The sequence below is a fragment of the Mycteria americana genome, chromosome 5, assembly GCF_035582795.1.
Source record: "Mycteria americana isolate JAX WOST 10 ecotype Jacksonville Zoo and Gardens chromosome 5, USCA_MyAme_1.0, whole genome shotgun sequence".
Lineage (NCBI taxonomy): Eukaryota > Metazoa > Chordata > Aves > Ciconiiformes > Ciconiidae > Mycteria > Mycteria americana.
Genome location: NC_134369.1, coordinates 49,631,195 through 49,650,115, shown reverse-complemented (window position 1 = coordinate 49,650,115; position 18,921 = coordinate 49,631,195). Strand labels below are relative to the sequence as shown.

General features: G+C 45.0%; 2 protein-coding genes across 6 annotated transcripts in view; one reads left to right on the top strand and one right to left on the bottom strand.

Moving 5' to 3' along the window:
* NRXN3 (neurexin 3) overlaps positions 1-10,579 on the bottom strand; it is a 983,905-nt gene extending 973,326 nt beyond the window's left edge. For all 4 annotated transcript variants that reach the window (XM_075503346.1, XM_075503345.1, XM_075503342.1 and 1 more), the window contains exon 1: positions 9,871-10,579. In XM_075503346.1, the coding sequence (XP_075359461.1) occupies positions 9,871-10,579 (709 nt within the window). The remainder of the gene's footprint in view (positions 1-9,870) is intronic.
* The window catches only part of ISM2 (isthmin 2), a 411,356-nt gene that overhangs the window by 14,270 nt on the left and 378,165 nt on the right, over positions 1-18,921 (top strand). The window lies entirely within an intron of this gene.

The window sequence follows — 18,921 nt, the reverse complement described above, 5'->3', positions numbered from 1 at the left end:
AAGCACATCACAAAAATGTCGAAATATTGAAGCTCGTCAGTAGTAGGTCCATATTGGGGGCAATAATGTCAGTAAGTTATAAAATAAGCTAGAAATATATGCACAATTGATACAGATTACATTTTAAACAAAGTCAGAGTCTAGAAATTCTACAAAATAAAAATACATTGCTTTTTCTGCAGACTGTCATCAAAATCAGTATTTTTTTCTAAATATTTTGATTTGAATGAAACCACCATTTCTCACAAGGAAAACATTTCCAAGCTGTCTTATTCTGATGTGTCTTAGCTGGTCAAAATGTTGCTTCACACGTCTTTCATTTGAACATGCCATAAGATAGGGCAGGCAAAAAACAGACTGCCTTGCAGATACCTTTACATGTAAGATGCAAAGTACAGATAAAGCATATAGGCATATAGGTCTCATATCTGTTCAAAACCAGCAGGTTTGGAAATTTGTTGTAGATGTGTTCATTGCTGCAGTTGAGACACAGCTGAGCATTTCAGCTTAACTAATGAAAGAAAATAGAAAATTTAGGAGGAGACAGCTAAGCCAGTAACCTAAATTACAATTTGATCATCGGAGCCGTAATTTTCTTTTTTTTCAAAGAAGAAAAAAAATCAGATCTCCAACAGCAGAGTGCCCACTAGAGGAACTCTGAAGAAAGAGGATTTTGCCATTTTCTGCAGCACCCAATGTTTTCTCAGAGGGTTTACTACCCAATAACAAACCTATAGCCATACCACTACCATCGTATGACTACCTCCCAAGCCACCGTGGTCGCACAGCTACCAGGACCTGAGCTGGCAAATTTTCAGCTAGATAGGCCTGTATGAGTTGCGCCTCATCTTTGACATTAATACAAACATACCTCTGGCTCTGGTTATCCTGAGACATGTAACAACGCTACTGCTTCACGATGGCAATACAGCCAATCCATATTTTTTTTACGTTCATTGATCTCCTGCTACGTTCCTTAAAAATTGAAGCTACGTGAATAACAAGGGCCTACACAGACCTCAAATTACAGCAGAGGACTGGCAGGCATCGTGCAGGGCGGTCGCTTTGCGCAGCCCCCTCTGCCTCCTACTGCACCGAGTCCCAGGGCAGCTCTCACAGGAGCCACAGAGGAAAAGGCAAAAGACAGAAGAAAAAGCACAGAAATTCTGGCTACTTTCCCAGCTATTTTTTTTTAGGTGCTCCTAGACAAGCAATTTACTCTCCTTTCCTCTTCACAAGCCTCACCTTTTTCTTTTTTCCCTTCTTTTTTTAACAGCAATTTATTAAGGAATGATTCCATACACTTCTTCCCCATTTAAAAAAAAATTCTTTGGGGAATATAAGCAATATATTTTCAGCCACATACAGAAAGGAGCTTAAGGAAGTTAGCTGCAAACACCACTGAGCTATGAAATTCGCAGATCACAACAGCAGCCGCTCTCATCTCTGCCAGCCATCTCTGCCTCAGCTGTGGTTTCTGACCAGCCTCGGTGGACAAACCTGCGTTTAGCTCCAAGGATTTCTCCTACATTACTTTAAGGAGAAAGGTACTGAGAGGCACTCTGGCCCTGAAAGCCAAGCTGGCAGGATAGAAGCAGCAAGAAAGACCAGAAAATCAAACACATGCCTGTGGAGACACACCAGAGGTTTGGAAAACTCAGACAGTGTCATTTTTCTCAAGTACTAAGGCAACAAACTGAGAAGAAATGAAAATCCACCCAAGAGACTACCCAGTCTGAGAAAGGCTTCTGAATAAATACAGCAGCCATGCTAACTGTGGGGCCTGCCAGCAGCATGAGAGATTGAAGCCTGGTTTTAACCCACAGCTTAAATTTCTACATCTACCAATGAACTGCTTCTTCCTTTCTGATAAAGGTCTATGTCAAATACTCAGAGCCAAACCCAGTCCATTACATTCACTCAGGTTACTTTACTGGTGAAATTCCATGAGTAAGAGGAGGAAGATCACACCTCAGAGCAAAATCCTGAGAGCCAAGTACCCCCTTCCTCCTTGGCCTACACTGCAAACTGCAGACCATCTACAAATACACCTGCTGTATCTAATAAGCAGTTGGAGTTGTGTTGATGAGAGTTAACAGGAAAAGAAAGATTTTACCTACCCTTTCAGTGCCTTAGAACCACAAAACACCTGCCAGCTTTGGGCTAATTAAACACTCAAAACCAACCCAACGGGCTTTCTTCTCCGTTGTCCTGTTTTATGCAATGATTCACACAGGAACGGAGGAAGCGCAAACTCTGCCATTCTGCTCTGGTAGCCTTTCATTCTCTCTTTGCTTTCCCTGACAGCACAAGGTCGAGGCCAGCCTCGAGCACGGAGGGTGAAAGGGGCAGGCTGGAACCAGCAGCCACAGCAGGGAGAGTGCCGACGCAGACAGGTAGGCAGGGGTGGGTCACCGCGCAAGGAAAAGCATCTCAACAGCCTCTGAGGTTCATGACAGAGGGCATGTGGGGGAAGTCAGTGGAGCAGACGGGACAGATACAAAAAATTTTCCCCTCTCCCCGTTGCTCCTATCAGCACCCCGCAGTGCAGCATCTGCTCCGTGCCATCTGACAGGGAAGAGGCTACACTGCTGCTTGGGCTCTGTCTGCACCAGCACAACTGCAGCCTGGCCTGGGAAGGGTCTGAGTACTCACAGCGTGTCACTACACAAAGCGGCAGGAAACTGGGAGGTTTCAGTTGAAAAGAAAGATGAGGAACGCTCCTCACAGATGGACACTTAACAAGGACAGACACTTTAATTTCTAACTGCAAGCCTAGCTGGAAAACTGACAATCAAACCAGGTCATCCTACGGGGTGCTCATGAATTATCATCATTTACCTGTCCTGCTAAGATATTTATACATCTCTATCACTGTCATACAGAAGCATATGGGATTCATAATACCTAGAGTACAGGAAGCCCCACTGGCTACATATTTCAGATATGGAAACTGAGACACAGAGGGTAACCAGGTACATATCCCCTGCAAAGAAATGTCAGTTGATTCAATCTGGAGTCCTTTAGTCTGCCAGCAAATCACCCTGGGGACGCAGGAAGCCTGTGGCAGAAATGGAAATTAAGTCTCTCAGGTGCTAACGCTCTTATGACCAGACCATCCAAGTTCTGCTGTCCCAGTCCACTGTCTTCACACGTTATACCTTGGTCTCCTCTCAGGATAATGAGGTGAGCAAGCATACATGCAGGCAGGGCCTGGACGGCTGAAATAGCATGACTGGCAATGCTGTTGGCAACACAGAACGTGAATCCAGTGTACTCAGATCCCAGCCCCATTTCAGAGCAAACACATTCAAATACAAACCGGTTCTGCTTTGAGTAGTCTGTGACATCCACAGTCCTCCCTACATCCCCTCATCTACCTCTCTCAGCCCTTGGGCTGTTTTGCACCCAGCTGTCAGCTCCTGGACCTGTTCACAGATGGAGGAAGAGCAAATGCTTTGCTCTGCAGGGTAGGTTTACAACGGCAGTTAGCCTGTCTGCAATGAAGGATTGTGGGAGACACACACACATACACCCAAAAGTCACATTGCTGTCTCTGGACAGCAATAACATGGCAGTTGCCTTGCTTTCTGTAGGCAGAGAAAGAAGCTTTACTATCCATCAAGTTCAAAGTGGGTCAGCAAAGGAACAAGAGGTGAAGTGAAATCAGAAGTTGGCCCAGGACAGGTGGCCGCTCTACCATTTCATCACATGGATTACCACCTTCTCCAGCATCCAGGAGCACTCAGTGCTGAGGTCGACGTGCAGAGGCTCATCTTCTCATAGTAGTGCCAGAGTTTGCCAGACAGATGTGCTTCTCCTCCGCTTCTTTCCCTGTAGCTTTGTCGCGCCATTTCCAGCATCCTCCAGGTAGCTGGGAGGATTATTTCGCTCTGTTTTCCACCAAGACTTAACAAAAATTACCCTGTGGCAAATGACCCGTACACCTCCATCCTAGAATAAGGATGAAAGCAAGGCTGCAGCATGTGCTGTCTTGCTTGGGGCTATATTTACTGCTGATTGACCTCCATGACAGGCTGCCTAGCTCAGCAGAAGCCTGGACAGTAATAATAGATCAACTCTTCCCGCCCGCCCACCCCCCCACCCCCCTTTTTTTAGGACAAAACCAAAGGAAATAAACCTTCCTTCTGAAATCAAATTATCTCCTGACCATAAGTGGGAAAGAGAAACTTCTGGCTCTGCTCGCTTTCATAATTATTAGTTACTTTTATTTAAATCGTTATTTAGTAATGCCCAAAAATTCCTGTTTAGATCCCAGCTGTGCACACTTTGGGTCAGAGCAGGAGCCGGCAGGCTGGTCTATGGGCTGATAGAGGAAGCCGGTATCCAGATTCCAGCTAGATTTAGTCTTCCAGAAGCTCACTCAGCCCATTCAAATCTATTCTTTGCAATAGCCAAGAACTGTTCTCTTATACTATCAGGCAGGCAAAACCAAGATGGAACAACTGCTGTAAACAGCCTATGTGAACTATAGCTTACTCTTTTATAAAGTAACATTTTCATCCTGTTTTTTTCCCAGAGTCCCACCTCCTCCTTGCCTACAAATTGCTCTCACTCTTCACCAGTTCCACCTCACACCAAATGGTGATCTCCTTTGTACCCAACCACAATTTGCTTCATTTCAGCAGAGGAGATGTCCAAGCTTTGCCTAACTGAGGGCTACAACTTGTCTGTTGCCCGAGGGCTGCAGCTGATCTGCAATCAAGCCGAAAAGGATTGTAGCCTCATGGTCATCTATAATACAGAAGAGTGAAACAAGAAGAATATAGCTGTCAGCGTGTATTGCAGCCAGACTGTTTGAATCAATGGCACACTCCACACAGGGGCCTGGAATCTCCCTGTGGCTCCCCTGCATTAAAAGCAGGGGAGGGTACAAAAGAAATCCAGCTAGGTCTGGAGTTGCAGGCAGTCCACACTTAGTGAGGACAGGTGGGTCCTAGGCCATTTCTGTGACGGGGTGTGTGGGATGTAAACTGAAATTCTGCAGCCCCTGCTCAGTTTTAATATTTATTAAAGAATAACAAACAGTGCTTAAACTGCACTTTGGAGTTTCAAAACTCTTTATAAACATTAATTAATATCTTAACACACCATCTTTCTCTGGTGCCCATCTGGCAATGCATCAAAAAATTACCACCAGACTGGAAAAAAATTACTAGTTTCAATAGAACCAAAGGAACTTACACCAGGAAGAATGAGCAACAGAAACAGATGGGGAAAAACAAATTGCTGCAAAACTAAGTCACGAGCAGAGTTCTTACCACCTTTCTCCCAATGGCCAGAGCTGGGGCATAAGAAGTGGAATAAAAAAGGCAGATTTCCCTCTTCCCATATTTACTCCACAGCCCTTGGAGGCCATCAGTTCTAGAGTTCTGCACTGCTAAGAGAAGATCTGGGCTCCCCAAAGCGTGTCCCAGAACTGCCTGTTGTCCTCTAGAACAGCAGAGCACAGGACCAAGGGAGGGTCTGCAGCTGTTTATTGCTGGTGAATGCAACAACAACCAATTTATATTCATCTATCAAGGAATATGCAAGTGGAAGCAAATATTATGGTCATGTTCATTTGTTTCTGATTACAAAATGTATGTAAATGCATATGCAAATTAAGTGTACCCATCAGGCTCATGGCAAAGCGCCAAATTAGCCCTCAGTGTTACAAAGTTTGGGGTGGCTGGCAGGGAGATAACAGTGATTGCAAGTGAGGCTAGGCAGTCCTTTTAGATGCAGCCAAAACTGGGCTGCTCTGAAAGGGCAGGTGGAGGATAAATCCTGCAGTAACTTGTCACTTTAAACGAAGCTGAGGGGCTATAGAAAAATCTGTTCCCACTGCAGTTAAAAGTGTGATAATTACAGAGCAACGGGCTCCTCTGTCATTCAGCAGGCAGCATCCCCAGGAAATCTTGCTCTGTAATCAAGGGAAGAGGTGCAATCAGGCCCCTATTCAGGCTTCGTTTAGAAACAGCCCCTGCAGGCAATACAAAAGCTTCAACATGGTGCTTTGTGAAGCTGGTGATCACATCAACGTCTTGGTTCTGCACCTACCAGCAGAGTTAACATCATTTCTAAGCACATCTTCTGTTCACCTTCCCTCGCAATGTCCAGAAGGGGCCTAGGGAAGAGGGGTGAGGTCTTGGGCCAAAATACACTTGCACATGTAATGTTGCACTCACACTGTCTACATTAGTTAACTTGCTCTCTACACCGCGATGTCGGAGGAAGAGAGAATTTCTTGCAGCCTAAGGAAGACAGCGTGATCCTGAATGAGCAGATATGAACATGCTCATCTGGCTGCTACAGCGGCACTGTTTGCAAAATTTGCGTGGGGAAGGTTTGGTTTTTTTTTTTTCCCAGTGACATGAATGTATCTGTGCTGCTCAAATTCTACAGGAACCTCATTCTCTTGGCAGCAGCCTGATCCCACAGAGACTGATGAGGTTTATTAGAGGGGAAGGTGTGTCTGACTTCTGCTTTCTTGTCTAATGCCACCATTGCCCAGAAACATACAAATTAATTGCTACTCAAATCAGCCATCCTTTGTACCCTACAGAGCTGTCAGATTCAATGAGCCAGTTTACTCCAACTGCAGTAAAAATAGTATCACATTTTATTCAAAACAGCCAAACCTTCCAAAGTGTGCACACATTTGCACTCCCACTGTATACACTCAGACACAGAAATTGTACTTCTCATTGACCAGCAATGACCAGCTCAGCTACCCATCTGGGCATGTAGCTACCATGACATACACAATCCTGGTAACTCTGGGTGCATGGTAAGTGTCAAAAAGTCTTTCTGCACATCGGGGCACATTCTGGACAGGATTTACAGTTTTGTCTCAGTATGGAATGGTTGTTCTCTGCTGAGGTTCACCATCATTGGAACTGCACTTTGTGTTACAGTAACCCCTCAAATTGTAAATGGAGCATCATTCCGTCACAGTACAGGCTCAGCAGGTTCCACTCTCTATTTATTTCTTATTTCTCTGGCCACAGAATAAATGAGTTTGCTGTGGTTTTACCATCTGCAGACATAGGCATCAGTCAATAGCCAAGTAATGGCCTGGACACTGTCAAGAGAACTCATTATTAAAAAGGTACATATTGCATTTAGCTGTTCAAACAGAAGTTGTTATTGATTAGATCCCATCAGTTCCCAGTAAAAGAGCCAACTCTGGTGATGAAATGAAAATACGCACACAGACTACAGACTAGTAAATACTGTAATGGAGTTAAGGATCCAGTTGAAAGAGCGTGTCTTTTTCAAAAACAAGACTGGGAATAAAATAACCATGTTACTTCTGCAAATATCCAGAGGCAGGATAAGGAAACAAAACAAAAGGGAACAGTTCTGACAACAAACATTTCAATCTCTTGGGAAAAAAGCAAACAAAGAAAATACAAGTTGGTTAACCACATCCTACTGTTCATCAGTGGAGGCTCTGCCACACTCACAGAATTGAAAGAGAGCATCATCGGAGTTTGCTAAGTTTTTCAAAGTCAGAAAAAAAGGTAGCTATACTTAACTTGGTTCCTGTTTTGTTTCCTTGCCACTTTTCTTTGTCTGCTTGTTTCCACTTACTAAACAGCTTTTCTTCTGTTTTTCCCCTTCTTCTCACAATCTGCACAGACACCGTAACATTTTTGGGTGACAGCATTTAACACACAGAAGTCACCACTGCTGCAGTATAAGGGAGGCAGAAAACAAGGCTGATTATAAAATTCTGACATAAACCAAATATACACCATGAGGTAATACAAGAGAAAACCAAAGAACCAGACCAGGTAGTCACTGTTTGTGGAAATCTCTACATCTGTTCCATTGGAAAAGTTCTCTGCACAGCATCTTATGTGTGAGTGAACAGACCACAGCTAACAGTGAGTTAAAAATGTTTATTAAAAAAGGCACATCGTGACAAACTCCTTTGCTCACCCTTAATAGAAGGTTGGGCTGGAAACTGATGAATCACTATAGGAAACAAACAGCAATGGTGACGCATGGCTTCAAAAGGTAACAATAGCACTGCTTGATCCGTGATGTCTACAACAGAAATATCCCTGACTTCATTAGAAGATGTATTTCATATTGCTCCACCCACGCAGGAAATGGAGAAATTCCACCACCCGAACCCTGGTTAGAGCTCTCACGATTGCAAATCACAGGTACATGGAAGCCTCCCTCACTTACAGTAGTTTCTCAAGACGTTCACTGAAAACCACATGATGTTGATGTCTTGAGCAGCAATCCGTGGAGCCTGGATCCATCAGCCCAGCAGTTGAAAGAGGCTTGTATCTTTATGTTTCAGAGTCCACATGCCTGTGTGGCTCTTGCAATCTTCCATCACCCACAAGTGGCATTTAGACATGAGTGTATTTGTTCTGTAAGTGTTTGAGGATCAGGCCCGGCGGCCCAGCTACTGAAGTGATGGGTCACACCCAGCAGTCTCTCCAGCTCCACGTAACTCATGGTTCAAGCACAGAAAATAGTTCTGGCTCATTACTGGTTTGGACCTGATCAGTGTGGAGCAAATACCCAGGAAAAATTCTAGTGTTCAGCAATTCCCAGGCTCACACCTCCTTTCGAATGGTCATGTACTGTTACTGTAATATTTTAATATAAAGCCAAATTTTCTGTTATCATTGATAGCACCTTAAAATGAATGCACATATGGGTGTCATGTTTATTTTCCAAACCTTCTTTTCCTATAAAAACATGTTTGTTTCTCCATCTATACTGTAAACGTAGAGCTGTATTTACATAGTATTTCTGTAGGGCTTTTTGCTTACATATCAACAGTATAGGGACTTTATTTTCAGCACTTCTCACATGCTACACACTAAATTCCGGTTAATCTATTTTCATTGCCAAAAGAAGTAAGCAAATGCTACTTGTGATAAGATATTATTGCAAGTATTTCCATTTTGACAAAATTTCAGGTTTGGGGTTTTTTTTTCCTTGAGATTGGACACTTCTTGCCCAGGTTTCATGTCTGGCTTAAGCTCAAACTGTTGTGTTTAAACCCAAATGTCATAAAAATGCTGTGATGAGATACTCAAATTCACACTGGGATTTCCAGTTGACTTAAGTAAGTCTGTTGCACATACAGAGTTAATTACCATCACACTGCTAAAGACCAAGGAAAAAAACCTGAAATACACTTCATCATGTGGATTGCATGACTTACAACTTCTGGACTCAGATTTTAAAAGAAAGTATGAGACAATGTAGAAACACTCAAATCCCTCTTCCCTTTACAATACTAAGTAAGATCGTTCAGCAGGTCCCAGAGCGATTTAATCAAGGGTGCTAAAACAGTCAAGGTGCCATTCAGCAATTAGTATACAAGCAATTGAGGGGGAGCATGGGGCTTCCACAGACTAGCAACAGCTAACAGCAAAGATGGCCTAACTTTTGCAATGTCCTGTCAATCAGTTATGTTAGCCATATATACATGGCTCCTATTTACCGACACTTCACTCAGTTTTCAGGGACACAGGGTAGTGGAATTCAACCAGATAGCTAAGATAACTTCTTACCGCTGCCTTTACCAACACCAACGTAGGGTACTTCTGTATTTACCAATTCATGTTCTCTACCCTTATTAATAAGTTGCTGATGAAAATCTGCCCATGCTACAAATGCAGCGTCCTTTCAGAAAGGCACTTTTTGCAATTGCTCATGCTCTCTATCTACTCCCATTTCACTACTTCCAGCTGGAAACAGAACGGTGGAACTTTAATTCCTCTGATAGCCACCAGCAGGGATAAGAGCTCAGTCACAGCCCTGCTAAGTGACAAATTAACTCTCTGGATTATATAAAGATCAATGGGAAGCAGGGAAGTATTCTCTTACCTTCAGAACACAGCTTGCCAGCATATCCAGTGGCTGAGCAGTCACAGTGTGGCTCGCCATCCAGAAGGAAGCAAGTGCCACCGTTTTCACAGGGGTTTTCTGCACAAAGCCCTTCCATTTCCAGTCGGACCCCTTGACTGCCCAGGAGCTGCGGCTCAGAGTTGCCGTACTTCAGATCCAGGATAAATCCTTGAAACGGAGGCTCACCCAGAACACCATCAAGGGTCAAGGCAGCAGGACGGATGTCCAATGGGACTCCACCAACAAAAAGGTCACTGACGATATTCATGTACTGGCGTTGTGGACGCACCTCGCCCGGCTTGGCTTCACCATCCAGCACTAGCACCGTCCGAAGGTGATTGCGGCTGACCATTAGGAAGTGCCAGTTGCTGTCGTTGACCTGCTTGTCTGTGATAACCGTAGTCTCCGCACAGTCCACACTGAACTGGAGCTGGATGCGCCCATCAACAAGGGACAGACAGAGGAAGTCACAGACACCACCATCATCAAAATAGAGGAGCAGCCCAGCGGAGACGTTGGTCTTGAACTGGAAGCTGAGTTCACTCCTAGTGCTGGCATCCCAGCGGAGGTAGCGGGCCCACTGGTTGGGGATGCCCATGAACTCCAGACCCAAACAGAGACCCAGCAAGGAGCCCAGCAGCAAACTCACCTTTAAGGTGAAGTAGACGGAGTGTAGAGTGAAGCCCATTATTTCAAGAATCTGCTCTTCCCTAGGAGAAAAACAAAAGCCACGCTACTGAGAGGAGAACCCCAGCAGTTAACACCAAATGTTAAATCCAATGGGAAGAGGAGGAGAGCACAGAGAGTGACAGAGAGAGAGGGAAAGTAAGTGGAAAGTGGGATAGCAAGTGTACGTGACCAAGAGGAAAAGTCTCCTCCCCAAGGAAAGATCTCAATTATCCTTTAGGATCCAGAGGCTTTTATCTCAGAAGTACAGGGCATATGAAGTGACTTCTCCAGCCAGTGTACTTTTGTGAAGGGCAAAATAACCCTCAGTGATTTGTTTCGGTAGAACACAAAGATGACACTTTGTTCCAGGGAGGAAGGAAAGGCAGAGCTGAAGGCCAAGCCTCAGATTCTGGTTTCCTAGAAGTGAGGACAATATTGACGGAGGTGGCAGTGAGATGGAGGAGAGACTGAATTCATAAAGCACGTGATCCTTGAGAGGGCAAAAATAAAGTCAATCTTCATGATGCAGTGGTGGCTACCCAGCCCATAATTCACTGCTTGGCACTCACGGAGCTTGCAGGACCTGTGGAGTCAAGAGAAGAAAAGAAAGGAAGAAGTTAGTCCTACTACTCACCATATCTTTACCATGAAGCTTATTAACATCTTGTCCAGTAACTCATTTACATTTCTTGATACTCTGGCCACTTCTTCATGCCTGCAGTTGGCTACACAGTCCTTCAAAGCAGCAAGGACACCTATGTCCTCAAAACTAAGAGGACCAAATAGAGAACTCACCAAGCGAGTCATCTGCACACACTACAACGCTGAGCAACATAAAAATACACCAAATCCTTTAACTCCTTTGACGGATGCAATCTCATTGACTTTACTGCGAGAAATGGTGCTGAAGCTTCCCCAGTAACAATTACGTCTCAATGAAAATGCTTAGAGCAAAGACCAGAGTTCCTTAGAGTTTAAAAGTTGATACAGGGCAAGAGAAGACATTATCCAAACCTCCCATTCCACTGCTTTCATTATGTTTCCTAGCACACCAAGCAAGCATTAGAGAAGACAACCCTGCTATCAGCCTGTCATGCAATAGCTCCTTTTAGTTTACATGTCTTGCACACTTCAGAGACTCTAACAGGGACCTTTGCAACCTGGAAACTTGTGCTATGCAAATTATATATGGCAACCTGCAGCTTAGATGAGAGGAAACTTCTAGCTTAGATGACAAGAACTGTCTAAGCACTTAACCACTTACTCTGGTCTAGTTGTTTGGCAAAAAGGCCAAATTCACCCCTAGCTAACAGTGAGCAATTCCAACTGTCTTCAGTGAGCAGAAGTTACACCTGTTAACACTGGGATTTAATTCACTTCTGCCTATTTGCATGTGGGTGACTGTATGCCTGGGGTAGGAGGCTGTTTTAAGATGACAAGTAAAGACAGCACAAAGCTAGGCTCATTCTTTGAAAATCCTGCTTAAAAAGAAAGTAAGTTTTCCATTAATACAGGTGCTTGTTCACAGAGATGGGTTGGGCATGAGAACAGCTCTGGGAATGGCGAACACGAGCACAGATACAAAGCAGGAAAGGAGGTGATGAGAATCAAGGCCTTCAACCTCCCAGAAGCCAGCGTGAACACAGATTTCACAAACTGGATCACAAATATTGTGAGACAGTATTTGCTTGGGAAGCGTGTTGTGCTGTGGACAATGAGAGTTGCTGGGGCTGCTGTTGCTTCCAGCAGATGCCTTTCAACCACACCGCCCACCTTGCTCCAAGGAGGAGGCCCACAGATACTGCAGAAATGGGCAGTGCAGAAAAGTTTCTGTTTGGTAAGGGCAGAGGTTGAGCTGGAGGAGAATCACTAGGCAACAACAGGGGGGAGAGCTCACATAGTCATAGCCTCTGCCCTACCTGCCCCAGGGACCTGCAGAAGCCGTAAGTCTCCAGGGCTGCCAGTCTAGCAAATTTAGCCAGCACGAAAAACAAGTCACTTAGAAAACAAAAGGGATCAATTAAAAGAAAACCCGCAAGTCAGAGAGAAATGTGAGCTTTCAGTGCCCAGTGGAAACCAGGCCTGTTCCCTGCAGCTGCCTGAGTGGAGCGTGTTAGCTAAACTGCTATAAACACAAATAAAATCAAGTCAAAACCAGAGGGAAGATAATTCCTTTTAATTGTTAACAGCTTGGCTCAGGAGAATGGAAGGAGGAAAAAGGAGGTGTTAGGAGAGGTGTAAAATGAAAAAAAACCACAGATCCAAATGCTCAAATCATCTGTCTTCCCAATAATCACGATGTTGGCTCAGTTCATGGGGTTTTTGGGGAGCTTTGAAAATCAACTGGAAAAAAAAAATTATGTGGCTCTTGTCCATTTACCTTTCTCCTCTGTGCTCCCTAGTGGCTCCACTAAAATAGCCCATGATTTATGGAAAAGGAGAATAGAGTGAGAGGGAGGTAAGAAAGAAAGTGATGACCCAAGCCTAGAATTATTGATGAGATGGGAATAGGAATATAATAATGTGTGTAAATTAGCCAGTGATGTGCTCCCAGCAGCTCACAGTTCCCTGGAACATTTACCACCACCATAGCAAAATCCACTGCTCCATCAGACAGCTCTGTGCTCAGCCTGAGCTGGGGAGGGAGGCAAGCCCAGCGTGGCACCAACCACCCACAGAGACCCCAATGCAGAGGGGCTCTCACCACAGCTTTCAATTCTGCTGGGCAGGGTGGGTTGCACCATCTGCATCAGAAGTAGCCTTCAGCCTTAGTACTCTTCTCTCCCTGTTTTAGAAGACTAACTCTTTGAGAACCAGTGAAAGATGCTGTAAATCACAGCAGCAGGTGTGCACACTCTATAGATAACCACAGATGAGATGCATATGTCCACATACAGCCCAAACACCTGTCCGAAAAGCCTACCAATCTCTCCCAACCCCAGGCTGCTGAAATCCTGTCTTACACACACAAAGAAATCTCAGTCTCCATGGGTCACTTCAATCCTTGGGATATTTCAAAGGCACAGTAAAGGGAGCAGGCTACCTCTGTGGTACAGATTTCTGTAACATCTTTACATGCTCATTAGGAGAGGACAAAGGCCACAGTTAACAAGGGAAACCAGGCAGAAATGGTTAAACAGGAATAGCATTGTTGACTGAGGGAAGCCAAGGCAATCCCTCTCTATCTGTTTTGATTGAGAGAAGCAAAGGTAATCCCTTTCTAGCTATTTTGAACGAAGACCGTGCCAGTTCTGTTTCAGAAGAGAAAGAAGACACAAAAACCATGAAATATAGGTGTCACTTCTGGGTGCTTCATTGCCTTCTAGACACTGCAGCTCTGGTTTTGGGAAGGCTGCCCACAGCTGCTAGCAGGCTGGGGCCATCTGAGGCTCCTCCAGAGCTCTGTCAGCACCCATCAGTCCTGACCCACGGCGCTTCCCACTATTCTAGTTTTGTGTCTCACGCAGCTCAGCCTGTGAGAGCAAACCTCATCGCACAGTAGCAGGGTCTTCAAGAAAAACTCAGAAGACCCAGTGTCCTTTTTAGCAGTGGCCAGGATCTGAATCCCAACCTTGAGAGAACAAATCCTGACACAACAAATCTGTGCCTCCCATTTCCCACAATGATCCTCCAAGACACACTGAGAACGAATAATTTTCTGCTCTTACCATTTTATTTTTAGCATAAGTACTACCCTAGCAGCTTCATACAGCACACTGCTACCATAGCAATACATTACAGTTTGGGACAATAACTATAGAATTCCATATTATTTTCTTATATATTTTATCTCTGAGAAATCTCAAACTTTGTCACAGCATGATCATATCTGACAAAAAAAGACTTCATGATGGACACCGCCTCTCCCAGTCACGATTAGCAATATCCCTGTTCCAGTTCCACCTATCGCTCACATGGAAAAGCAACACAACAAATATTTTCCATGTTATATTTTTGGCTTAATGGGATTTAGCGGCACAAAACAAGACAGCCTGTCTGATGTGATCAGCCCTTCAACAAACCACTAGGCGAGGTCTTTGCAGGCGAGCATTTTAAATACTTGCTACCCTGAAGGAATGAGAGAGCCAGCAAGTTATCTCCACTGCACCTCCAGCAGCCTGTACCACCTCCCTGGCCCGCCGGAGAGCTGAGACAGCAAGGAGACAGCAAGGAGCCTGCACACTGAACAGACGGCTCAGCATCTCACACACGCAAAACCCGCTGTAGGAAACACACCCACTTGCACTATTGAAACGTCCCACGCACAGGGCTGATAGAGCTGCGCAACTTCCCCAGCCGGGGAAGGGAGGCAGCCGCGCCGCAGTGCTGTGGGCAAGTGCTACCCAACCACCGCATGCCCTCCCAAACTTGAGAGCAGCCTATTAACACCAGGTCAGAGCCATCTGCTCGGCAGCCCATGGAGAGGGTCTCACCCTCGCCTTGGAATGGCTCTCAACTGCTTATCAGCTGTGAGTGACATTATCTAATTGCCAACTAATTTCCATAATTACTGACTGGCACACTCTATATGTGGGGTTAACGTCTTCGCAAACGTCTCGCAACGCACCTGCTTAGCAAAGAGAGTGAGAAGGTGGGCACAGTGCTGCTCCGCAGCTTATTTACCCAACCGCACAGAAAGGTTGCAGGAGAAGGGTTTGTCACTCCCTGCCCTCCCCCCTCCACTACCTCCCTCTCTGGCTGCTAATTGCTTGGGGATGGACTTTCTTGTATTTGAAAGTGTAATTTTCAGCAATTCCTAGTGCAGAAAGAATCACAGTTAGATGAAGCCAAGGACAGACTGGCTTTCCTCGCAAACCCCTGCCACCGCAGTCCAGTGCAAGCCTGTGTAAATCCTGTTATTCCACTTTTAAGAATGCTGGACAAAATCCCACTGACTCTCTGATGGGAGGGGTTTCCAGGCCCCCCAGTCTGCCACTCCCTTTCACAACCGAAACTAGTCATTATGCCATACTTCATGTGGAGGGAAGAACATACATTGGTCACCTAGGATCTATGTATTTATACCCCATGTGAACTCACCCTTGTCCTTCTCTTCACTGTAAAAAAAGCAAAATCCAATGGTTTGCTTTATTCCCCAGGCCCTAATGAAGCAGAGGAGTTTTAGGAAAGGGGTAAACAGCACCCTAATTTGGCTCTGGGTCCATGTGTGTTCCTGCAGTTGGCCCAAAGCACAGCAATCAGATCATTACAGCTCTACAACATATGCTGCTCGAAATGATCCAGTGAGATTCACAATCAATAATTGATATTAAAAGCCAATCTTGGCAGCAGCAGAGAAATGGGGAATTAATAGTATTTATTCAGCGTGTCTTCACTCATCCAGTTCTCTAGTGAGCAATGGGCTCCTTTTGGCTCATGCCTTGAGTGTGGGTCTCCACAGAGACTCCTCTCTCTTAAGCAGAAATCTTTCTGCCTGGTCTATTCCCCAGTTGAATTGTAGCTAAAAAATAAGGGGGGGAAATTAAAAAAAACCCTTACAATGAAAAATGCAGATGTGAAAAATGTGAGTTGCTGCTGCCGCTGGGGAAAAAAAAGGAACACAAAAATCCTCCCATCACACAGCCTCCTCAGCAAGGATGCACGGCAAGATGTTTACAGAGAACTGAGAGGGGACATGGAGGCTTTGAAATTCAAGAGACTACAGAAAACCACATGGATTAATTTAGGTTTTAATTCCTCTAGCAGCATTTGCATCTCAGCTATAAATCTGGACGCTGGCATCATCCCCTTGCTGGGATGGAGAGGACTCTGGGATGGTGCCAGTGGAGCTGAGCTGAAAGAACTAGGCTCAAGATAGAAGTGGACAGCTATTCTATGATTCTATTACCCAGGGAGAGTTTGATGGCACTACAGCGCTCGCAGGAGTCAGGGGTAAGGCAAGATGGGCTCTCCTTAGTGAAGAGGCTGGAAGTGCAATTGAAAATGGGGTCTTTGCCTTGCAAAGAGCTGGGCACACCCAGGTCCTGCTGAAGTTGGCAGAACTTCATGGAATGCAGCATCTTACATGACTGGCTGCAGGGAGAGCAGCAGAAGAGGAAACAGAGAGATCTAAAGCTTTATCTTGGATGTAAAGACACGTGTGGGCATGAAGGCCAGCATCTGAAAATTGGGGATTGGGGGTGACACAGAGCACTTGGTGACATCTTCTGGATGGTTTCCAGGGATATAGTATTCATACCAGTCTCTAACATCACTGTGAGAACCGCACACGCCTTTGCCCTACCCAAGCCCAAGGAGAAGATGTATTCTCCTACATTCATCGGTTCTTCCCACCACTGATACATCTTGCCGGCTTAGGTTTTCCATTTTGAAAGTGGATATGGAGTTGCTCAGTTCTCCTTATCTGAATTCAGCACAGAGCTCCCTAGGAGACAGTGCCAAAAAAACCTGTATCAAAGCAAAAAGCAAGAAAAGGAGATCTAGGGTTGCAATCCAGGAGTGTCCTCTTAAAAGAAAAAGAAAATAAAAAAGCTAGACTAAAAAGCTAGAATTACTTTCTCTTTGCTCCCCTGTAGTGGATTAGGATATACACATGCACATGCATACACTCTTAGCCATGATCTGTAGGTAGGTGGTTGGTTGGTTTCCTGGTCCCTGAGTATGTGGTTTGCAATCAGAAAGGTTAAGCCCATTGCCCTTCTCCTCCCTGTCCCCAGTTCTCACCTGGGGAGGTCAAGAATGACTGTTTATGACAAGTCGACTCTTGGAGCTCACCTCCAGAAACACTGTGTAATACCCAAACTAGGTACCTATGCATGGGGGAGCTGAGCTCACGTGCACTCGCAAGCCACACAGCTGAAATGCCACCAGCGGCCTCAGAAGGGATATGAGAAAGCTAGTAATGTGCTCAGTTCAACAGCAAGCATGGCACCACGGCAGCACAGCCTCACACTTCAGAGCTATTAGGCTGGGAAGCCATCTGGCTGCTGGAAGAGTTAATATTTTATCATAATCACCCTTCAAGGTTCTCACCTCCTGGGCCTATTTAAACAAACTTAATTCAGAACCAGAGCTCTTCAAATCTACACCAGAAGAAGGAGGGTTAAAAAAGCCACACAGGACAGTGTGACTCCCTTCTTAAACACTCTCCCCACCCCACGAGAGGAGGCCATGTAGTCCACAAGAGTGACCTTTAACTAGCCTACCTAGCCCAAGCTCAGCGTGAATGCAATTTACAGACCATTTCAGCTCTCCAGCTTTCTTAACACAAAGAAGAAAAATCAAAACCCAAGCACAATGGAAAAGAAAGAAAGAGAGAGAGAAAATAACCCTGCAGAGCAATCATGTCTGGGGCTGCTCTGATGGCTTTCTGTTCCCTTCCAGGACACAGAAATGACTCCCAGTGTGTTAATTACTCCCATTACCACAAACTCTCCACTAACAAGGACTAGCTAAAAGGAAGTGTTGGCAGCAGCTGAGCAGTTATTGCTCTGACTGCCACGCAGGAGAAACCAGACTCCCCCATCTTGAGCTGGTACTAACCAGGAAAGCAATTTCTACAAAACTCAACAGCCTTTATTGTAATTCCCAAGGCAGCTGCACTGGGAACACTGGCCTTCCCTCAATTCCACCATCGTTAAAAGAGAACGAAGAATACCTGCCTTTCTAAAGACTTTGAAGTTCAACAGTTGGAGGCCTCTGAATCATTATCATTTATTTTACTCCTTCTGTAGTTGGTCTGCCTCTGTCCCCCGCATCCTCTCCTTTCTGCCACCAAGAAGCCTGGACAGATCTGTAGCGTTGTTTATTCTACCAGATCCTAATATATCAAATGCAAAGCCAGGAGCTGCACACATCACAGCAGAGAAGGTTAGCAGGGAATACTGTGAATTCACAGTGCTGGTGTTACTGATAAACAGCAAAACTTCTTCCAGATCCCGTATCTGACATATATTTCCATTTACACGTATTGTATTTCCATTTTCTTTTAATAAAAATCAAGTCTTTTAAAAATGTGCCCATCGTTCCTGAAAATTTAAGTTAGAGCATATCATCAGTGCCCGAAAATGAGGCTGCGTCCAAGAAGATTTTCCTAAGACTAACAGTCTAGAATGGGTTTACTTTTCCCCCAAAATGTATTTGATACTGCAGAGACAGGCTAGTATTAGACACTCCTCAGAGGAGAGACACAGTTGGAGTGTGGGGGACTCCCAACTTTGAAGCAAGACGAGGAAAAAAGCCACTGTTGCACTGCTTTATCAGCTACTTAGCATTAGGAAAATGTACAGAGCATAAAAAGCAACAACAAAATAGAACTAATGGCTGGCACACCAACCAATAACACCTTGCTCTTCCGAGCTGTCTGTCTATCCATCTGCTTCTTCCTTTCATATGCATTTT